Below are 17,714 nucleotides of genomic sequence, written 5' to 3' on the forward strand. Positions count from 1 at the left end.
ACAGTACATTTGTTCAATAAAATCAATCTTTATCGAAATATACTGAAATCATGACATTCTGGAACATCCAATCCCTGAATCAGGGCTGTTTCCAGACTTTTTGCCACCTGAAGCAATACATTGTGAGGATGCTACCCCCACCCCGGGCGTGTGTGTGATACAGCGGTGCCTCATGTGACCTGGCAGCACATAACAGGTCACATGAGGCACCTCTGTAGCCATGGATACAGGACCCTGGACAGACAGATGGAGATCCCATCACTGGAACGCTGAGAGCAGGTAAGTGAAGTGGCGCCACAAATCTAGGCAGGGGGAGACGGGGGAATGCAAGGAGGGCTCACATTGCTTCCAGGAAGAACATCCCCTACTCTGAATTCCATCATGCATTTTTTGTGACATGATTTACTTTTTCCTTGTACAACAATCTACATTTACAGAGAGCCCGACACTTGCCAACCCTTGTTGTTTTGGGTCTTGTGAGGTCTTTTGAGTGCAATTTCCCTTGGGGTTATGTGCGTTACTTGGTGAAGGGTCCATCTGCCCTGCTGCATTCTATTGCCAATTGATTTTTTCTTTTTTATTTGTATACTGTAGCTGCCTGGACACTATTTTACATTGACTTTTTTTATGGTCTGTAATTAGGGTTTATTTTTGAAGTACGGCTAATACTTCGAGAATTGAAGATTCTTTTTATGAGCAAAAGCTATGGCTGAGTTTTGTTTATCAGAAGGCAACCCCTAAGGGCCTGTACACACTGCTTTGCTTGCGCAACGTTTTTAAAATCGCATTCGATTTTTAAATCGTAAAGCCTTCATGAAAATACAAAAATCGCATCGCACCAGTGTGTACAGATCTACATGATTTTCATGTTTTTTTTCAAAAGATCTTGCGATTAAAAAACGCATGCGATTTTAAAAGCGCAGCAGTGTGTACAGGCCCATTTGCATAGTGTCACATGGGGGCGGGGTTTACACTAGATACTCACCTCCTCCAGGCTCCAGCTGCTAGGGGTCCCATCTGTCTCCTGCAGTGCTGCCTACTCTCTACTTCAGGATTGTCAGATCGGAGTCAGAAAGCGGACGCCGGACGGCAATGTAGAAAAGCCGGGAGGTGGTGAATAATGCCCTTGCAGGCCTAGCCAGGCCCCATACAGCAGTACTTGTCCTAGTGCCCTGATGCTGCTGCTGGCATTGGGATGAAGCAATGCACATTCATGGCTCTGTGCCCAAAGGTGCCTCTAGGGCCTCTGCCTCAGCCCAGCCCTGCCTTGGAATGATCATGTAAAGACATTACCAGTTAACATTTTCTTTTCAGCAATTGACTATTACATGCCCCACAAGTTTAAAAACAGAGGGCGACAGAAAGAGGTAATTATTGAATTACATTTTTTTAAAGTCTTTGAGATGTTATTTATTATTTGTCCTGAGATCGGGGCTATTTTATCTACAGTGTCTGGAGTACAGAAGGTGAATTCTTCTTCAGGATTGTAAATAAAATCCCCGATGACCAGGGCAGCCTTGAATGAGTGCCGTATTCACTGATCGATATTGCCAGTAGTGAAGTACAGATCTTCAGTGAGGAACGGCTTTGGTCTTGCCAGTTTAACTCTGTAAAGGTAGAATCCTATTAAGGTGACAATGATGATAACTAGGACCCCAATAGTGACTCCTCCACCGACGTACAGATCAAGCTTGGCTATTCTCCCCGAGCACTGAGAAGTTGAGTAAATGTAAAGGTCGGTTCTGGAACAACTGCAAAGTAACAGAAACACAATGTACCTGATTATGGATGGGCGTAGACTTCACCAAAGCCATTTTCACCTTTGCATTTTTCCTGACTTGATGGATTTTTGAAAAAATATGATACACGTGGAGAACTTTCTTGAAATTGTATTGTCTCAAGCCCATTGACTTCAATGCCTTTGGTGAAAATGTGTTTTTGCATGCATGTCCATACTTTTGCACAATATACACATTCTCATATGACCACAGTCTTCAATGGATTTGGCAAAAGTGTTTTCTTGCTTTAATATTTTCCTTACAAATCATACCCATGTCAAAAAATGGGAACTGTGCTATTTATCGTTTTTTTTATTTTAATTAAGCTGAAATGAAAATGGCCATATTCACTCAATATATTGCATGTGGTAATTTGGGTGCATGATGAACAGAGGCCCTTATCTGTTTGATTTCATGAATTATTTGTTTCCTTACAGTTACTGTATCCTTACAGTTGAGGTAAAAATAAGTAGGCAGAAAGAATTTCTGAGATATGTTTTGTGGGTTAACCCCAGTGTCTCTTTCTAACATAAGCAGCAATGATCGTAATGTTAAATTATGGTTTCATGAAATTTCATGTAATTTTCGTAATTTCGGTTGGAATATATAAACTGTAATCACAAAAAAATGACACAAAATTATGTAATTAGGAGGACCATGTAACAACATGTGTCCAAGAGCACCAATAAAGGCACAATAAGAGGGTGTGCCAAGGTCTTTACCCCCGTACCAAGGGGTCACCACTGCAGAAATTCTTCAAAAGAACGGCACCACGCTGAGTATTTATAGCTCTGTAAGTTTATTGCAGCATCAAAATAACAGCAACATCAGCCCACTGTTTCGGCCAACTGGCCTTTGTCAAGTTGCTCAAGTGATGAACAGTGAACACTTGAGCAACTTGACAACGGGCTGTCGTTGCTGTTATTTTGACGCTGCAATAAACTTATAGAGCTATAAATACTAAGTGTGGTGCCGGTCTTTAGATGTAATTAGGACCGTACATGGATTTTCCGTAATTACAATAGTTTCCGTAATTACTATAGATTTTGGGACACATTTCCATGTAGAACACAAAATTATGATTTTGTTAGCCACAATGTCCTAATTTCATGTAAAACACAAAAATTACGATTTCGCGTTACCTGTAAATTCTGTAGTTTTGTGTAAAACACGAAATTACAATATCAGTTTTCTGTAATTTTCATAACTCCGATAAGTTACGGAATTGCGAATGAAACAAGAAATTACAATGTAACACAAAATAATGACTTCAAATTACAAAATTATGAATTACGATTTTTCTGATTATTATAAATTACAGTTTTGTGTCGTAATTGCAAATTTTGTGTCGTTATTACGAAAACGCGAAATTACGGCTGATCCCTGAATATAAGCACAAATTGCCTCTAAAAAAAGAAAAAAAAAAGAATTCATACAAAGCATTCAAATACTCACAAGCACTGTGGGCCAGTTGCCCTCTCAACTTGACAAACACCATCGTTACAGTGCAGGTAGTTTGGAGAACGTAGATGACACCTAGATACACAGCTCAGACCATCAGAAGACAGGACGGGACTATAAAACTCTGTGTAACCATCTGGAACCAGCTCCCTACAAAGTTCTGATAGTATAATAGAGAACAAAATGATACATCCTGACTGCACATGCACTGATACTGCAAAATATAAACATAAGAATCTATTACCTTCCTCACTTCGCGGTGGTATTGCAAGAACGTGAGGAATGTTACCGTCCATGCACATCGGAGCTGTAGATACAAATGAAAAGCAAGTTTTATCTAACTTAGACATCTAAACAGTTTGATGCACTCTCCAAACTACGTTCTGCCAAGTGTGATGTAAAAAAATGTAAAAAAAGTTTAAAAAGGTGGAGGAGTTATGACTTACCTCCTTCCTAAATCAGGCCACTATGTGAGGGCCAGGAAATGTTTATTAAAACACAAAAAACCCAGACAACGCGTTTCATGAGATAAACACGCTTCCTCGGGTCAAACACAGTGTCAAGTTATGATTTGTGTAAGAGCAGAGCACCGTTTTAGCCCTCACACTGTAGATTGCTTTGGAAAAGAGATAAATCACTACTCCTACTTTTTAACCTATTTAGCAGTATTCCCATCCCAGGATCAGAGTGAAAAAAGATGTTGCTAGTGGTAATTCTGAGTAACCTCTGGGAGGAATATGCAGAATGCGGTGGTGCAGCATTTTAGAGCTTACCACCCCAGATCTGGACACTTGCAGCCCATCTTCTTCTGGTTCTCTAAGCCTCAACTGGTCTCAGGTGAGATCGTCATCTGTCACATGACAACAGACAGCAATCTCACCATAGAGATAGAGCACCACCCAGAGGACAGGAGAAAGATACACAGAGCTGTATACTGGGAAGGTGTTCTGTAGAAGGACTGCTGGAGAATCTCTTCTGGATTTTAGGGTCTAAGAGCACACAATAAAAATTGTACTGCTTTTAGACCCTAAAATCTGGAAAGAATCATACTGCCAAGCCAAGCAGTGTTGTTTGAGAATTTTTGCCAAAGTCATTTTTCAATGTTTCAAACATTTTTATTGAAAAACATTGCAACAATGAACACAGTGTAAGTTTTTGAACCATTATACTGAAACATAACCAATGAAGTTCTAGATGTGCACAACACCTCACAAGGGGCCATATGCAATTCACTTTTTCACCTGAATTTTCTCCTAGGAGATAATTTTTAATTTTCAATTTAAAATAACTTTCCAGCACTTTTCAACTAAAAATGTACCCAAAAGAAGTTGAAAAAGTACTATCAAAATTATTTTGAACATTTTACTGCTTTATGGTGGCTTAAAAGGCATTTTATTGACAAGTTTAAAAATGTCAACTTGGTGAAAACTAAGGAGGAAAAGTGAATTGCATATGGGCCAAGGTGAGGTGGTGGACTGGTGGTCATTATTACAAGTATGATGCATAAATGAATCCCAGCAGCAACAAGGCATCATGTCACAGAAAAAAACACACTACCAGTATATGCTGTTCAACCACCTGATGTTTTTAATTATCAAAATTGGTAATCCTTCATATGATTGCAAAAAAGCCGGTCAATCAGATTATAATAGTTACATATAATTATATGCACACAATCACCATAGAACGGGCAATTACCGTGACTTGTCTCAGCTGAATACCTATCACGACCGTGCGCGATGAAAGCGATAATTCATACAAACTGTATTACTGTACCAAAGCTGAGCATGGGGGAAAGTGGGCACAGACCTATATAAATAACCGTAAGGGCACCTATTGTGCCACCCACTTCTATATAGGTGCCCTTACGGTTATTTATATAGGTCTGTGCCCACTTTCCACCATGCGCAGCTTTGGTACAGTAATACAGTTTGTATGAATTATCGCTTTCATCGCGCACGGTCGTGATAGGTATTCAGCTGAGACAAGTCACGGTAATTGCCCGTTCTATGGTGATTGTGTGCATATAATTATATGTAACTATTATAATCTGATTGACCGGCTTTTTGCAATCATATGAAGGATTACCAATTTTGATAATTAAAAACATCAGGTGGTTGAACAGCATATACTGGTAGTGTGTTTTTTTCTGTGATTTTGTTTTTGACCAGTGCTTGTGCCCACTTGAGTTGCATATGCTTGCATGTACATTTAAGTACTAGTTTATGTGACAAGGCATCATATACTGGCATTCAGGTGGGGTATCAAGGTTAGAGCAAAAAAAAGTCCAACGAGCAGCAGAGAAGGACATAATGGAAAGACCATGAGTACTGTCAGTACTAAAACTCCTAAGGTGCGGTATCTAGGTGGCATTAAAGGCGCACCAGTGCCGCCCCACTGGGGCTGGGTGAACAACCCAGCATTATAGGGTTAAAAGGGTGCCAAAGTCATTTTTACATAAAAAAAAATGCCATTTTTGAGTTTGAGAAAATAAATGGTTTTGCGCTTTTCATGAATTTTTGCGGAAAAATACAGTTAGAAGATCAGCTTGGATTGCATTGTTAAGAAGGAGTCAGAAATGAAAGTGTGAATGAGTAAACGGAGTTGTCAGGCAAAAATTAAGAAAATAAGGTATACTTACCGGGGGCTTCCTCCAGCCCCAAGCTCCCAGCACGTCCCTCGCCGCAGCTCTCCCTGCAGCCGTTCGCCGGAGCTCCGACCCGGTCCCCGGCGATGACGTCAGAGCGACCTGGAGGTCGCTCTGTACTGCACCTGCACGATCGGCGCTGTCAATCACCACCACGTGGGCCGGAGCGGACTGCGGAGGCGCATTAGTTCTACACCTTTGCAGTCCGCTCCGGCCCACATGGCGGTGATTGACAGCGCCGATCGTGCAGGCGCAGTACAGAGCGACCTCCAGGTCGCTCTGACGTCATCGCCGGGGACCGGGTCGGAGCTCCGGCGAACAGCTGCGGGGAGAGCTGCGGCGAGGGACGTGCTGGGAGCTTGAGGCTGGAGGAAGCCCCTGGTAAGTAGTGTTTATTTTCTTAATTTTTGCCTGACAACTCCTTTAAGGTGCCTTCAATAATTTCAGGACAGCCAGGATATACAGAAAGAGTGAATTCTGTTCAATAATGCATGCTTCTCCAATAACCTGTTATTTCAATAAACTTGCAGCAATCCTCATTATGTTCTCATGTCATCCAAATATGAGTTACAGACTTTTGCCACCTAATAGTAGACAATAGTTTTACAAAATGCATTTGGAGTTTGCTGAGTTATTTCTGTTCTGGGGAATCAGGCCTGGCGTCATAGTGGCACAACACTTACTGGTTCCGTAGGTACAATTACTTGACGTGAGTTCTTCCAGGTGTCTTTTCACAGCTTGAAGTGTCCGGTCGTACTGGCCAGTGATGTTCTCATCAGACTTGAACTCAATCTCAGCAACAACGTCATGTTCTACAATCACGCTGCCTTGCCTGACAGATAAACAGAAGTCTGATTTCAGTATCAGAGCCTTGTGTCTGTTAGAAACATTCATCTTCCTGCCTGAAATTGTACTTCTGTCCTTCACAGCAATCCTGTAATTAAAGAGGAACTGTAACCAAGTACTTAACTTCATCCAAATCAGTAGCTGATACCCCCTTCTCACGAGAAGAAGTCTTTATCTTTTCTCAAATACATAATCAGGGGGGTCTGTATGGCTGATATTGTGGTGAAACCCCTCCCACAGTGTGATGTCAGCACCTAGGTCCTGACATCACACTATGGGAGCGTTGTTGCGTTGTGGGAAATAACGTCTGTTTCCAACTGCTAAGCAACCAGCATCGCTGCATATGCAGATTTATAAAAAACAAACAAACAACCTTTTAGCCTATCACATTATTAGGGGGTGTGGTTATAGATAATAGCAGTTGGTGCTGTCTGTTTTTTTTTTCACGTCTGCCAGTAGTAAAGATGATTTTACCGAAGCACTGGCAGCACCCAAATGACCTGCTGCGCCAACAGAATAGTGGTGGATTTTAAATATGGTTAAGTTAAAGGTCCCCTTACCCATCGGTATTGCAGCTGCACAAAACTCCCCAGCAAAAGCAGTAAACCCCCCAGAGGGGCAAATTTCAATGCTTTTGCTGTGGTTTACTGTACAGTAGCAACAGGACTGAATAGGAATCCTTGGCAAATATACTATAAGTTTCTTTTTTTTTTTTTTTTTGTAAAAGCAAACCAAAATAGAAGTAAAATGTTCTTTAAAGAACCACTGCAGTGAAAATAAAAGTAAGCAGTTAGCATCTGACAAGTTTCGGACAAGTCCATCTCCTCATGGGGGATTTTCAGGGTTTTCTTTTTTTTCAAAAGCATTATCTAAATGGTAGTTACTAAGTCTAACTGACAGAATAGTGTGCAAGTGAGTAGGGAGGCCGGCTGGTATCTTATTATTTTGGCAGTTAAACTGCCGTTCAGGAAATGATTTTGAAAACAAAGAACACTCTGAGAATCCCCCATGAGGAGATGGACTAGTCCAAAACCTGTTGGTTCTGTCAGACTTTAACTGCTTACTTTTTCACTGGAGTGGTTCTTTAACAGAATTGTATTTGCTTCGATTCACCATTGTTTTTCTAAACTGAATGTGCCAGTTTCGCTAAGCTGATTCGCAAGATTCTCGCAGACCAAACGGACGTTCCGTGAAAATCTCGCAAAACTGCCAGCAATGGTTTTCCGTATACCTATTTCCCAAAACAACAGTCCCTGCTGTAAGATTAGAAGATAGACATATAAAAAATAACAGTGGTCTCCTGGGGTATATGTACAACTTGAGAGTAATACATAATAATAAGAAAATATAGTAAGAAGCTAATAAAATAGTACTTAGATATGCAAAAAAAAAAAAAAAGAAAGAAAGCAAATTAGCATCATTTTGTAGCATACAGGGCAACCCGAGAAAAAAAGTGTAGCTTTTTAGCCGCTCCTTTATAATCAAGATCTCAAACTCAGGTTGAAAATTTGTTTGGAACCGAGATAAATGTTTACTCATTGCATAATTTTGTTCCTTTCATACAGTTTATAGGGCATTCCTCCAGCCAAATACTTTGTTTTTTTGTTTTAATACTCTTAATTCTCTATAAACTAAACAAGCCTCGCCCACAGCTACTCCAGAGAGCCTTGGCACTGTAGCAAGGGTTTATGGGAGCTCAGTCTGGGCAGGAGGAGGAGGAGGTTACTAGCCAGATATTTCAGAGGCAGAGGGGAGGAGGGATAGGAAAAGGGAGTGAATTTGTCGCAGGCTGAGGGCTGGAGATGCTATCAGCTGTCCTGTGTGTAATGTGACAAACAGAACATGGCCGCTCTCGTTGTATCACAGGAATAAATAATCATAAACTGGTGAAGCTGTTTGCAGCTAGATTTGCTTTGTAAACTATCTAAACTTTAGATAAGATATATAGACAGGTTACTTGTTAGTTTTTCATCTCGGATCCACTTTGGCCCTGTTCACACTGCACGCGTTTCCAGCCGCGTTTTGGAAACGCGTGCAAGTGGTCGACACGCACGACATCAGACATTGCATAGAGTGCAATGTCTGATGTTCACACTGCATGCGTTCCGGACCTGTGCGGTCCGGGAACGCATGCTGCACGCATTTTTTGTAAAAACGCATGGCTGTCCCATTCACTTTTCAGTGATGGGATCAGCCACGCAACGCATACGAACGCGGATGGCGTGCGTTCGTACGCGTTGCGGTCCGCATGCGTTGCGGTCTGCGTTCTGTAGTCTGAACGGGGCCTAAGTATGTATTTGGCTGGTGTTGGCTCCACCCACTTTTTCTAACCCTAACACACAATTACACAATTACTCAATGACCTAGTGTGTGAGCTTTGCGGTCTTTGGCATCAATAATTTGCATTGAAATGAAACACATCTGATTGGTTGTGGCTCCACCCCCTTTTCTGAATTTGAACCCCAATCACCCAATGGCCAACTGTACCAGGTTTGAGCCTTGTGCCATTAACAGTGCAAGAATGGCAGTAATTACATATTCCCATTGGAAATCAATAGGTGAATTTTGATTGGCTTTTTGTAAGCTCCACCCACTTTTATCAATCCCAGTGACCCAGTGACCAACTGTGGAAAGTTTGAGAACGTGCCATAAACAGTAAGAATGGCTGCAGTTTACATTTTCCCAGTGAAATTTGTATTTGTTTCCGACCACTTTTTGGTTATGGAGATAAAAAGTATCCTATGTGTTATTCCGGGTAATGTACTATGTGTGTGGCAAATTTCATTCAAATGCTTTTAGCCATTGTTGTGTGATTGAGTAACAAACATCCAAACGTACGCATTTATAAAATTAGTAAGATAAGATTTTGAAAACTGTACATACAATGGGTGGACTAAGTATCAGGTCTGACCAGCAGGTGGCGCAGTACACATGAAAAGTAGATTGCAGATTCCTATTCCTACGAAGACTACTGAAACGTATTATTTGTGATAAAGCAGACAGTAATTGTCTTTGAGACTCACACCTGATACTGCGGATTATTACATCTTTATATCCGGGAACTGCAGACAAGCCAGAATAAACTGTTTTCATCTGTAAAGACAAGGAAGAAGTTATCATTATTACTGATTTATAAAGTACCAACATATTCTGTGGTACTGATTTTTTCATTTAAGGGATAAAAGAAAATTCTTAACATAAAAAACAAACAAGCCAAAAACTCGCTAACAACTGGTAAGCGATCCATGCAATAATATTGTAAAGATTTTGCACACAGAAAGTAAAAGCAAGCCTGCTTCACGGTAGTGCCGGACTGTCTTTCTACTAATTGTCCAGGAGTGGACAATAGGTGCCTACAGTTACCGGATTGGGTGCTGCGCAGTGCTTGGCTATAAGCTCAGTTGGTGTTAGGTGTAAGTGGGGAAGGGGGGGAGTTACTGGAATAGGTTGGGAAATTAGTGTGAGGTATAGATAAGGGAAGCCAATAACAGAATATTGGTAACATTATCTAACTATTGACAAGAGCTGATGCCCAGTTTAACAGGGGCTCTTTTTTTAATGTAAACAGCTAGTGGAGTGAACAGAATTGTACACCAGGCCAACGGAGCGGTGGAGAGCGGCGTATATGGCGGCTACTTGATCCACCTAGCCCCCAGGATCAGGTAGCATCGTTTTTTTTTTAATTATTATATGTGCCCACCTAGGGCTCTCTTTAATCCACAAAATATTTTTTCCTTTAGGGGTACTAACTTTTCAAACATATTTGTGGCACAGGCTTGCTGTGATATTCAATATCACTGCAGGAGTAAAGGTCCCCACACAACCAAATCACTGGATTTTTGGTAATTTTACAGAAATATTTGTTTCAACTCAGACAGAAATTTGAATCTTAACCAACTTACATGTACTGTAACTGACAGCAACATGTGAAAAACGTACTTAATAGTGCATTTTGCTTTAGGAGAAAGGCTATTGTGTTATAATGTTATATGTATGCATAATACATTTTACAATTTTTCATGATGGTTGTCTGTTAAAGAGAATCTGTATTGTTAAAATCGCTCAAAAGTAAACATACCAGTGCGTTAGGGGACATCTCCTATTACCCTCTGTCACAATTTCGCCGCTCCTCGCCGCATTAAAAGTGGTTAAAAACAGTTTTTAAAAGTTTGTTTGTAAACAAACAAAATGGCCACCAAAACAGGAAGTAGGTTGATGTACAGTATGTCCACACATAGAAAATACATCCATACACAAGCAGGCTGTATACAGCCTTCCTTTTGAATCTCAAGAGATCATTTGTGTGTTTCTTTCCCCCATGCACTGAAGTTTCAGGCTGCTCTTTTCTTCCTGCAAACAGCTTTGCCCTTGTTTGTAATTCCTCAGTATGTAAAAGCCCAGCCAGCTCAGAGGACGATTTATCCAGCTTGTAAAAGATAAGAGAGAGAAGAGAGAAGCTGCTCTAATCCTAAATAACACACAGGCAGTGTGCATAAAGGGGAGTTCATAGCAGAACCACAACACTGAAGAACTTGGCAGCCTTCCAGACACAGGCCGACAAGTCTGACAGGGGAAAGATACATTGATTTATTACAGAGATGGTGATAGTAGAACGTGCTGCAGTAAGCCAGAACACATTAGAATAGCTTTTGGAACGTGTAGGATGATAAAAAACAGGATGCAATTTTTGTTACGGAGTCTCTTTAAGGTGAAAAATAGGTAAGGTTAGATCATTTGAGAAAAAAGCTTTGTGAAACAACCCCTTTGTTCTTTAATAAGAAATTGCTCACCTCTGATTTAAATTTTGCATTAAACTGTTTGAAGTCTTCCGTCATGTGATCCAGCAGATTTAATGTCATTTCCACGTTAGTGAATTTTAGTTCCACTTTCACATAGACTTCCAGTGTCTTCCCTGTGGAATAAGACAAGCATACATAATAGTGAAAGGAAAGGATAAAGAGGAAAAGAAGGAGGTTAAAGAGGCACTGTAGTGACATATAGGCTTGATTCAGTAAGCTGCGCTGCTTTATGTGAGGAGCGCAAGTTGTGCAGTGCAGCGTAGCGTGCAATGGCAACTTACGCACGCTCCACTGATCCCGCCCTGAGCTCCATCGGGTCCAGTGGCTTTATAGGACGTGATCCCCGCACTTTGATTGGCCCAATAGGCTGCCTGTCAAGTGACAGGCAGCCTATTGGGCCAATCAAAGTACAATTGGGCCAATCAAAGTACAATTGGGCCAATCAAAGTACAATTGGGCCAATCAAAGTAAGGGGATTACGTCCTATGAAGCCACTGGACCCGACGAAGCTCAGGGCGGGATCAGTGGAGTGTGCGCACGCTACGCTGCACTGCCTCTCGTAGCAGGTGCACAACTTGTGCTCCTCACAATAAGCTGCACTGCTTTAGCAACGCAGCTTAAAGTGAATCCAAGACTAAGCACCCTCATGTATTCTACCATATATATCAGTGGGAACATTAGAGAAACACCTACCATACTCTCTGTTTTATTCTTCACTGCTCAGCCTGCTTCTTATCAGCCCTGATAAAATCCCCAACTGAGCATTCAGTCTGGCTTTGCTCAGGAATCATTATAGCTGATTCTGTCTTCTCTGATGTCTTTTCAAGCCCAAGCCTGCCCCCTTCTGACTCAGCTTTCCTGTTCTGTATATTTGCAGCATCACAGAGAGCAGTGATGAGATGGGAGGAGCTGCTAATGTAAGGGCATATTGAATAAGAGTTTTTTTTAGAAATGGTGATTTCACTTTGCACACAGCCCACTAAATTATAGGCTTTTCTGATGAACTGTGTTTTGTATGGAGTTTTAGTAAAAAAAAAAAACACACAAAAACGGCACACCAGAGCGGCAAAATTACCAGGTATAATATTTATTTTGTAAAATCTATCGGGGATATGTTTATTTTGTGCCAAAGCGTTCATCTCTGGTTTCCTTTAATGAATCAACCCCATAGTACAATACAATACATTATTTAAGATGCACACTTTTACATGAAATACCCTGGTTTCAGCATCAGACACACTTCTTCTATCTATATATTGCTGTATATTGGCAGGGACGGATTTCTGGAAAGGCCAGAAAGGCCACGGCCTAGGGTGATAAAATTAGATAAGATAAGAAGGGCGGCATGACTTGGAGAGAGAAGAGGTCATATGTCAAAGTAAATCATCTCCTCTGTTCCCGCAGCGCAGCCATCCAGCGCCCTGCTCTGCACTAATAGCTGAATTCCAGAGTTTCCCAATCCCTGCATCTCTCTCTCACTTCCTGATGTGTTAAAACAATCAGGATCAATCATAACGGTCATATGATAATCCATTCCTTTCTTTGTATGATAGACTTACAGATCGATGTGAGAAATACCAGAGATTTACGTTACAAAGCAGATAGAACTAAGTTCCGCTGAGTTTTAATGCAGGCATTCCCAAACATCAGTGAGCTTTGCAGTTTCTTCTCCTCTTTTTACAACTTTGACACTGACCTCAGCAGATGTTAATTTATCTAATTCTAATTTATGACTGTTGTTAAAACTTTTTTTTCCTAGCTAGCAGTGGTCTCTTCTGTTCCTTAGTTAACTCTTTCCTGACTCATTTTCTGTGCTCCAGCTCCTACCATCTATGAGACTGCAGGATAAAAAATGCTGTTTTCTTCCCTTTCATTGCTAAATTGTCATTTTAAATGACACCTGAGCAGTGGTGCTCATCCAATATTTGGGTATCCAAACTATCCAGATAATCTGAACTTTTTCCACTATCCGAACTTTGAATAGCAATTCGGATATTTTTAAAATCTGAATAGCACTATCCGAGCAAACTCGGATTTCCCATCTGAGAGAGAAAGGGGGATTTTAAGTCCCCACATCATTAAAAAAACATGATGCTACATGCCTCATTTACCCTAAAAAAACGTTTTAAAGGCAATTTAAATAAGCCTTCTTCAGACTTTGTTCCCGTATACTGTCAATATGTTAGAGCACACCACCATATGTACATTCAGCATTCAAAAGAGATGCATAGATTTTTCAGCAAATATAAATAAATGTCATTCAGATGCTTTAAAGTGAAGCTGAACTCTTGCACAGGACAGAAGGAAAACAGAGAAATGTACCCTGTATGTATTTAGAGAGCCTGTCTAATTCCCCCTCCTCTGTCTCACAAGTTGTAATTTAATCTCTACACTGTGTCACCTGACTGCCAAAACAGCTAAGCTCATTTGAAAGCACAGGATGTTAAAAATATGTCTGCTTCCATAAAAGCAGGAAGTGGACACACTGCAGATTTATTGCAGGATTTGTATCAGCTGTAACAAAGAAATGTTTTTATTTAAAGGTTATGTTGTTGCGTATCTTTTAGAGCAGAGAGGACGTTCTGAGTTCAGGTCCACTCTAATTACAACAGAACAGCCAAAGTGGGTCTTGTCAGGATGTTTGCTACTTACCTGTTCTCTGTTTTGGATGGGCTTCTCTCCATTGCACTGCCCTGCCACCTGTTTGTGGCTCTGACTGCAGCCAGTCGCACAGAGGACAAAGAAGCAGCGCATGCTCTGGTCACTCGCGCTCCCTGTCACCTGTCTGTGGCTCCAACTGCAGCCAGTTGCACAGAGGACAAAGAAGCAGCGCATGCTCTGGCCACTCGCGCTCCCTGTCACCTGTTTGTGGCTCTGACTGCAGCCAGTCGCACAGAGGACAAAGAAGCAGCGCATGCTCTTGCCACTCGCGCTCCCTGTCACCTGTGTGTGGCTCTGACTGCAGCCAGTCGCACAGAGGACAAAGAAGCAGCGCATGCTCTGGCCACTCGCACTCCCTGTAATTTCTCGCTCCTGCCCAGATGTGCACAGCAACCGAGGCCGGTACAGTGTTATAATAATCTGAACATTTGTATAGCGCTTTTCTCCTGTCGGACTCAAAGCGCTCATATGTATTCTTGACAAGTACCAGTCATACATCAGCGTCATTTCTCAAGTATGCATGTCCTGAACACTATCGGCTGCTGTGCACATTCGGGCAGGAGCGCAAATTACAGGAATTATTTGTTGAATGGGGAGCAGAGCAGCACAACTGAAATGAGTCCATTGAAACCAATGATCGCTAGTCAGTGTTGGACAATTTTTTTGTAATTTTTTTTCGGGGGGGGGGGGGGAGGGGGGCGCTTGGTGACTGCAGGCCTAGGGCACTGGAAAGTACAAATCCGGCCCTGTATATTGGTGTGTAGCCACGCCCTCCCAGTGATGCTTAGCCTTAGGGTATGATGTCACGCAGCCTTCTCCCGCTCAGTACTCTGGGAGATCAGGTTTTTTTTCTGCCCACTATGGAACACACAACAAATAACAAGCAAACATTGCACAGCGAATGCACCTTGCCAGCAGTAAAGGTGTCGCCATCTGCACTAAATGTATCTGTGATAAATGTACATCTCTTCCTCCTACATGCACAGCAGATTATTTTTCTTGCACTCGAGTCCTTTGAACAAGTTTGACTTATAGTCAAGGACATACGGTAGTTTTAATCTAAACGTCAGTTTCCTTGTGAAACTGGCTGTATGTCAAACAACGACTTATCTTTAAAGTGGACCTGAACTCGTTCACAGGACAGAAGGAAAACAGAGAAAAATGCACCCTGTATGTATTTAGAGAGAACAGCCTGTCTATTTCCACCTCACCTGTGACTAAGCACAAGTGTAATTTGATCTCTCAGCTGTGTCAGCTTAGGGATCTCCTCTGCCATGGCAAACCAGCTAATATGTAAACACAGCATGTTAACAATATGTCTGCTTCCATGAAAGAAGGAAGTAGACACACTGCAGATTTATTGCAGGATTTGTATCAGCTGTAATACAGAAATACTATTTAGGTAAAAGAGGCGCCCTGGTATATGATAAAAACATTTAAAAACAGTTTAAAATAGATAGGAAAATGAAGTAGCTTACCTCAGTGACAAAAGTACAAAATATTTTACTAGTAATAGCACAGGCAACGCGTTTTGCGGGTCTGAGCCCACTTCCTCAGGCCGATAACAGTGCCAAACTAAATAATAAGTCCAGCAGAGGGTGCCTCTCTATAAAATAATAAAGAAATGTTTTTTTTTCTTTAAAGGTTATTATGCTGTTGCTGATCTTTCAGGTGCGGATAGTAAGTTCTGAGTTCAGGTGTGCTTTAACAATAACTTCCACTTTTTCAAAACTCTGACAACTTCAGCTTCTGTTAATAAGTACTTAAAAAGAAGCAGCATGAGCAACAAAATGTAAACGTACCCAATGTAATCCCATCAGCGATAAACTCACATAAGAGACCAAAAAAATAAGCGGGACAGACACATCTGATTCCATCAAAGGTGGCTCCATTCTTACAAGGCACTAAGAGAAAATAATTAATGTCATCAATAAATGCATTCTGTCTGTCAGTGACACTTCTGGGGTACAAAAATGACTAATGACTTTACATTAGCAATATCTGATGAGGAAATATTTTGTAAACATTTGAATTTTTTTGAAAATGCATTAACCACCCTGGCGTTCTATTAACTGCGCCAAGGTGGCGGTGCAGCAGTTTTTTTTTAATGTATTTTTTTAAATCATGTAGCTAGCCTAGCGCTAGCTACATGATGCCCCCCTCCCTGCGGCGTCCGCCCATAACTTTCTCCGTCGGCGGGTACTCTCCTAAGGAAATCTTGTTCTGAACGGGATTTCCTTGAGGGCTTCCCCCGTCGCCATGATGATGATCGCGATGACGTCATCGACGTCGTGACATCAGACAGAGTCTCGATCCACCCCTAAGTGCTGCCTGGCATTGCTTGGCCAGGCTGCGCAGGGGTCTTGGCGGGGGAGGGCGTTACGCGGCGGGTAGTGGCGCATCGGCGGTGAGCGGCGAGGATCGTCACCAACACGCAGCAAGCAAAGTGCTTGCTGCGTGTTTAAAAAAAAAATTGTGAAAATCGACCCAGCGGGGCCTGAGCGGCACCCTCCGGCGGTCATGGACGAGCTGAGCTCGTCCATACCGCCAAGGAGGTTAAAGTCAGGGGTGCACAGGAAAAAGCATTTTCGCTAAAATACACTTTTTTTTTAGGAAAACAACAAAGCTAAGTTTGCAAAAATATGTATAAGACCTGCTGGAACCCCCTAGCAGCACTTTTCTAAGCACTTGTGGTTGCTGTGAAATGCAGAAACCGTTACCACATATCAGAATCAGAATAATTTCTTTCACCAAGTACAACACGAGTTGTAACTGCTATTTGGAAGGGTTGGTGACCATGTATGCAGAGGTGGCATGGCTGAAGCTGGAGCGGGCTGCTTGCTCAAATTGATCTGGATGGATGGGTGGGCAGGTCGCTGTGGCCCTGGTTGACAGGGAAACAGGCTGGAAAAGCAGCGGTGTGCGTCCAGCAATTAGAGCGGTCCGCGGCCTCTGCAACCAAGGCAGCTGGTGGAGCGGCAAGAACAGATCACCTACCGGCCGCCATATCTGGTGGATCAGAGATGGACAGACCTCGGCAGTGAGTGGTGCACCTATATCCTAGCATCCTCTGTGCCACCCGGACAGTGGCAGCAGCGCGTGGTCTGGAAGAGCAGCGTGGATACCACACGGGTCCTGACCACTCGGTCAGCTGGCCGCCCGCAGCTCAGTTGCAGAAGATCATGTGCAGAGCCGGAATAAGGCTAAATGGGGCCGTAAGCAAAGTAACTGATTTGGGCCCCCCCCATCATGTCGTTTCCTCTGTGGGTGCACAATGCAGGGAATAGCAGCGGCAAAATGCAGAGTGAGAGATGAATGGCTGGGGCATTTACACTCAGGGGCTGGGGCACCCCTGTGAAGAGGGCGCCAGATATCACAGCAGCAGCACTTTCCCCCTGCATCTCCAGCCTGGCAGTAGCAGAAAGTTCTGGACACCGCCAAACCAGAAGCCGTTCCCCAGACAAAATTACATAACCACCCCCACCACCGAACAACCGTTTTCCTCCCAAACTAGACAGCCAC

The 17,714-nt window shown here is 42.3% G+C and overlaps 1 protein-coding gene across 1 annotated transcript; it reads right to left on the reverse strand.

Annotated features, from left to right (window-relative positions):
• Positions 1–1,522: 1,522 nt before the first annotated feature.
• Positions 1,523–17,199, reverse strand: LOC137562079 (mucin-3A-like). The gene is made up of 7 exons (XM_068273416.1): positions 17,190–17,199; positions 11,523–11,644; positions 9,758–9,825; positions 6,570–6,718; positions 3,484–3,546; positions 3,234–3,399; positions 1,523–1,751 (listed from the first exon to the last, which is right to left on the reverse strand). The coding sequence occupies exons 1-7, from the start codon at positions 17,197–17,199 to the stop codon at positions 1,535–1,537; spliced, it is 795 nt and encodes a 264-aa protein (XP_068129517.1). The 3' UTR covers positions 1,523–1,534.
• Positions 17,200–17,714: the final 515 nt, after the last annotated feature.

The sequence above is a fragment of the Hyperolius riggenbachi genome, chromosome 3 (assembly GCF_040937935.1).
Source record: "Hyperolius riggenbachi isolate aHypRig1 chromosome 3, aHypRig1.pri, whole genome shotgun sequence".
Lineage (NCBI taxonomy): Eukaryota > Metazoa > Chordata > Amphibia > Anura > Hyperoliidae > Hyperolius > Hyperolius riggenbachi.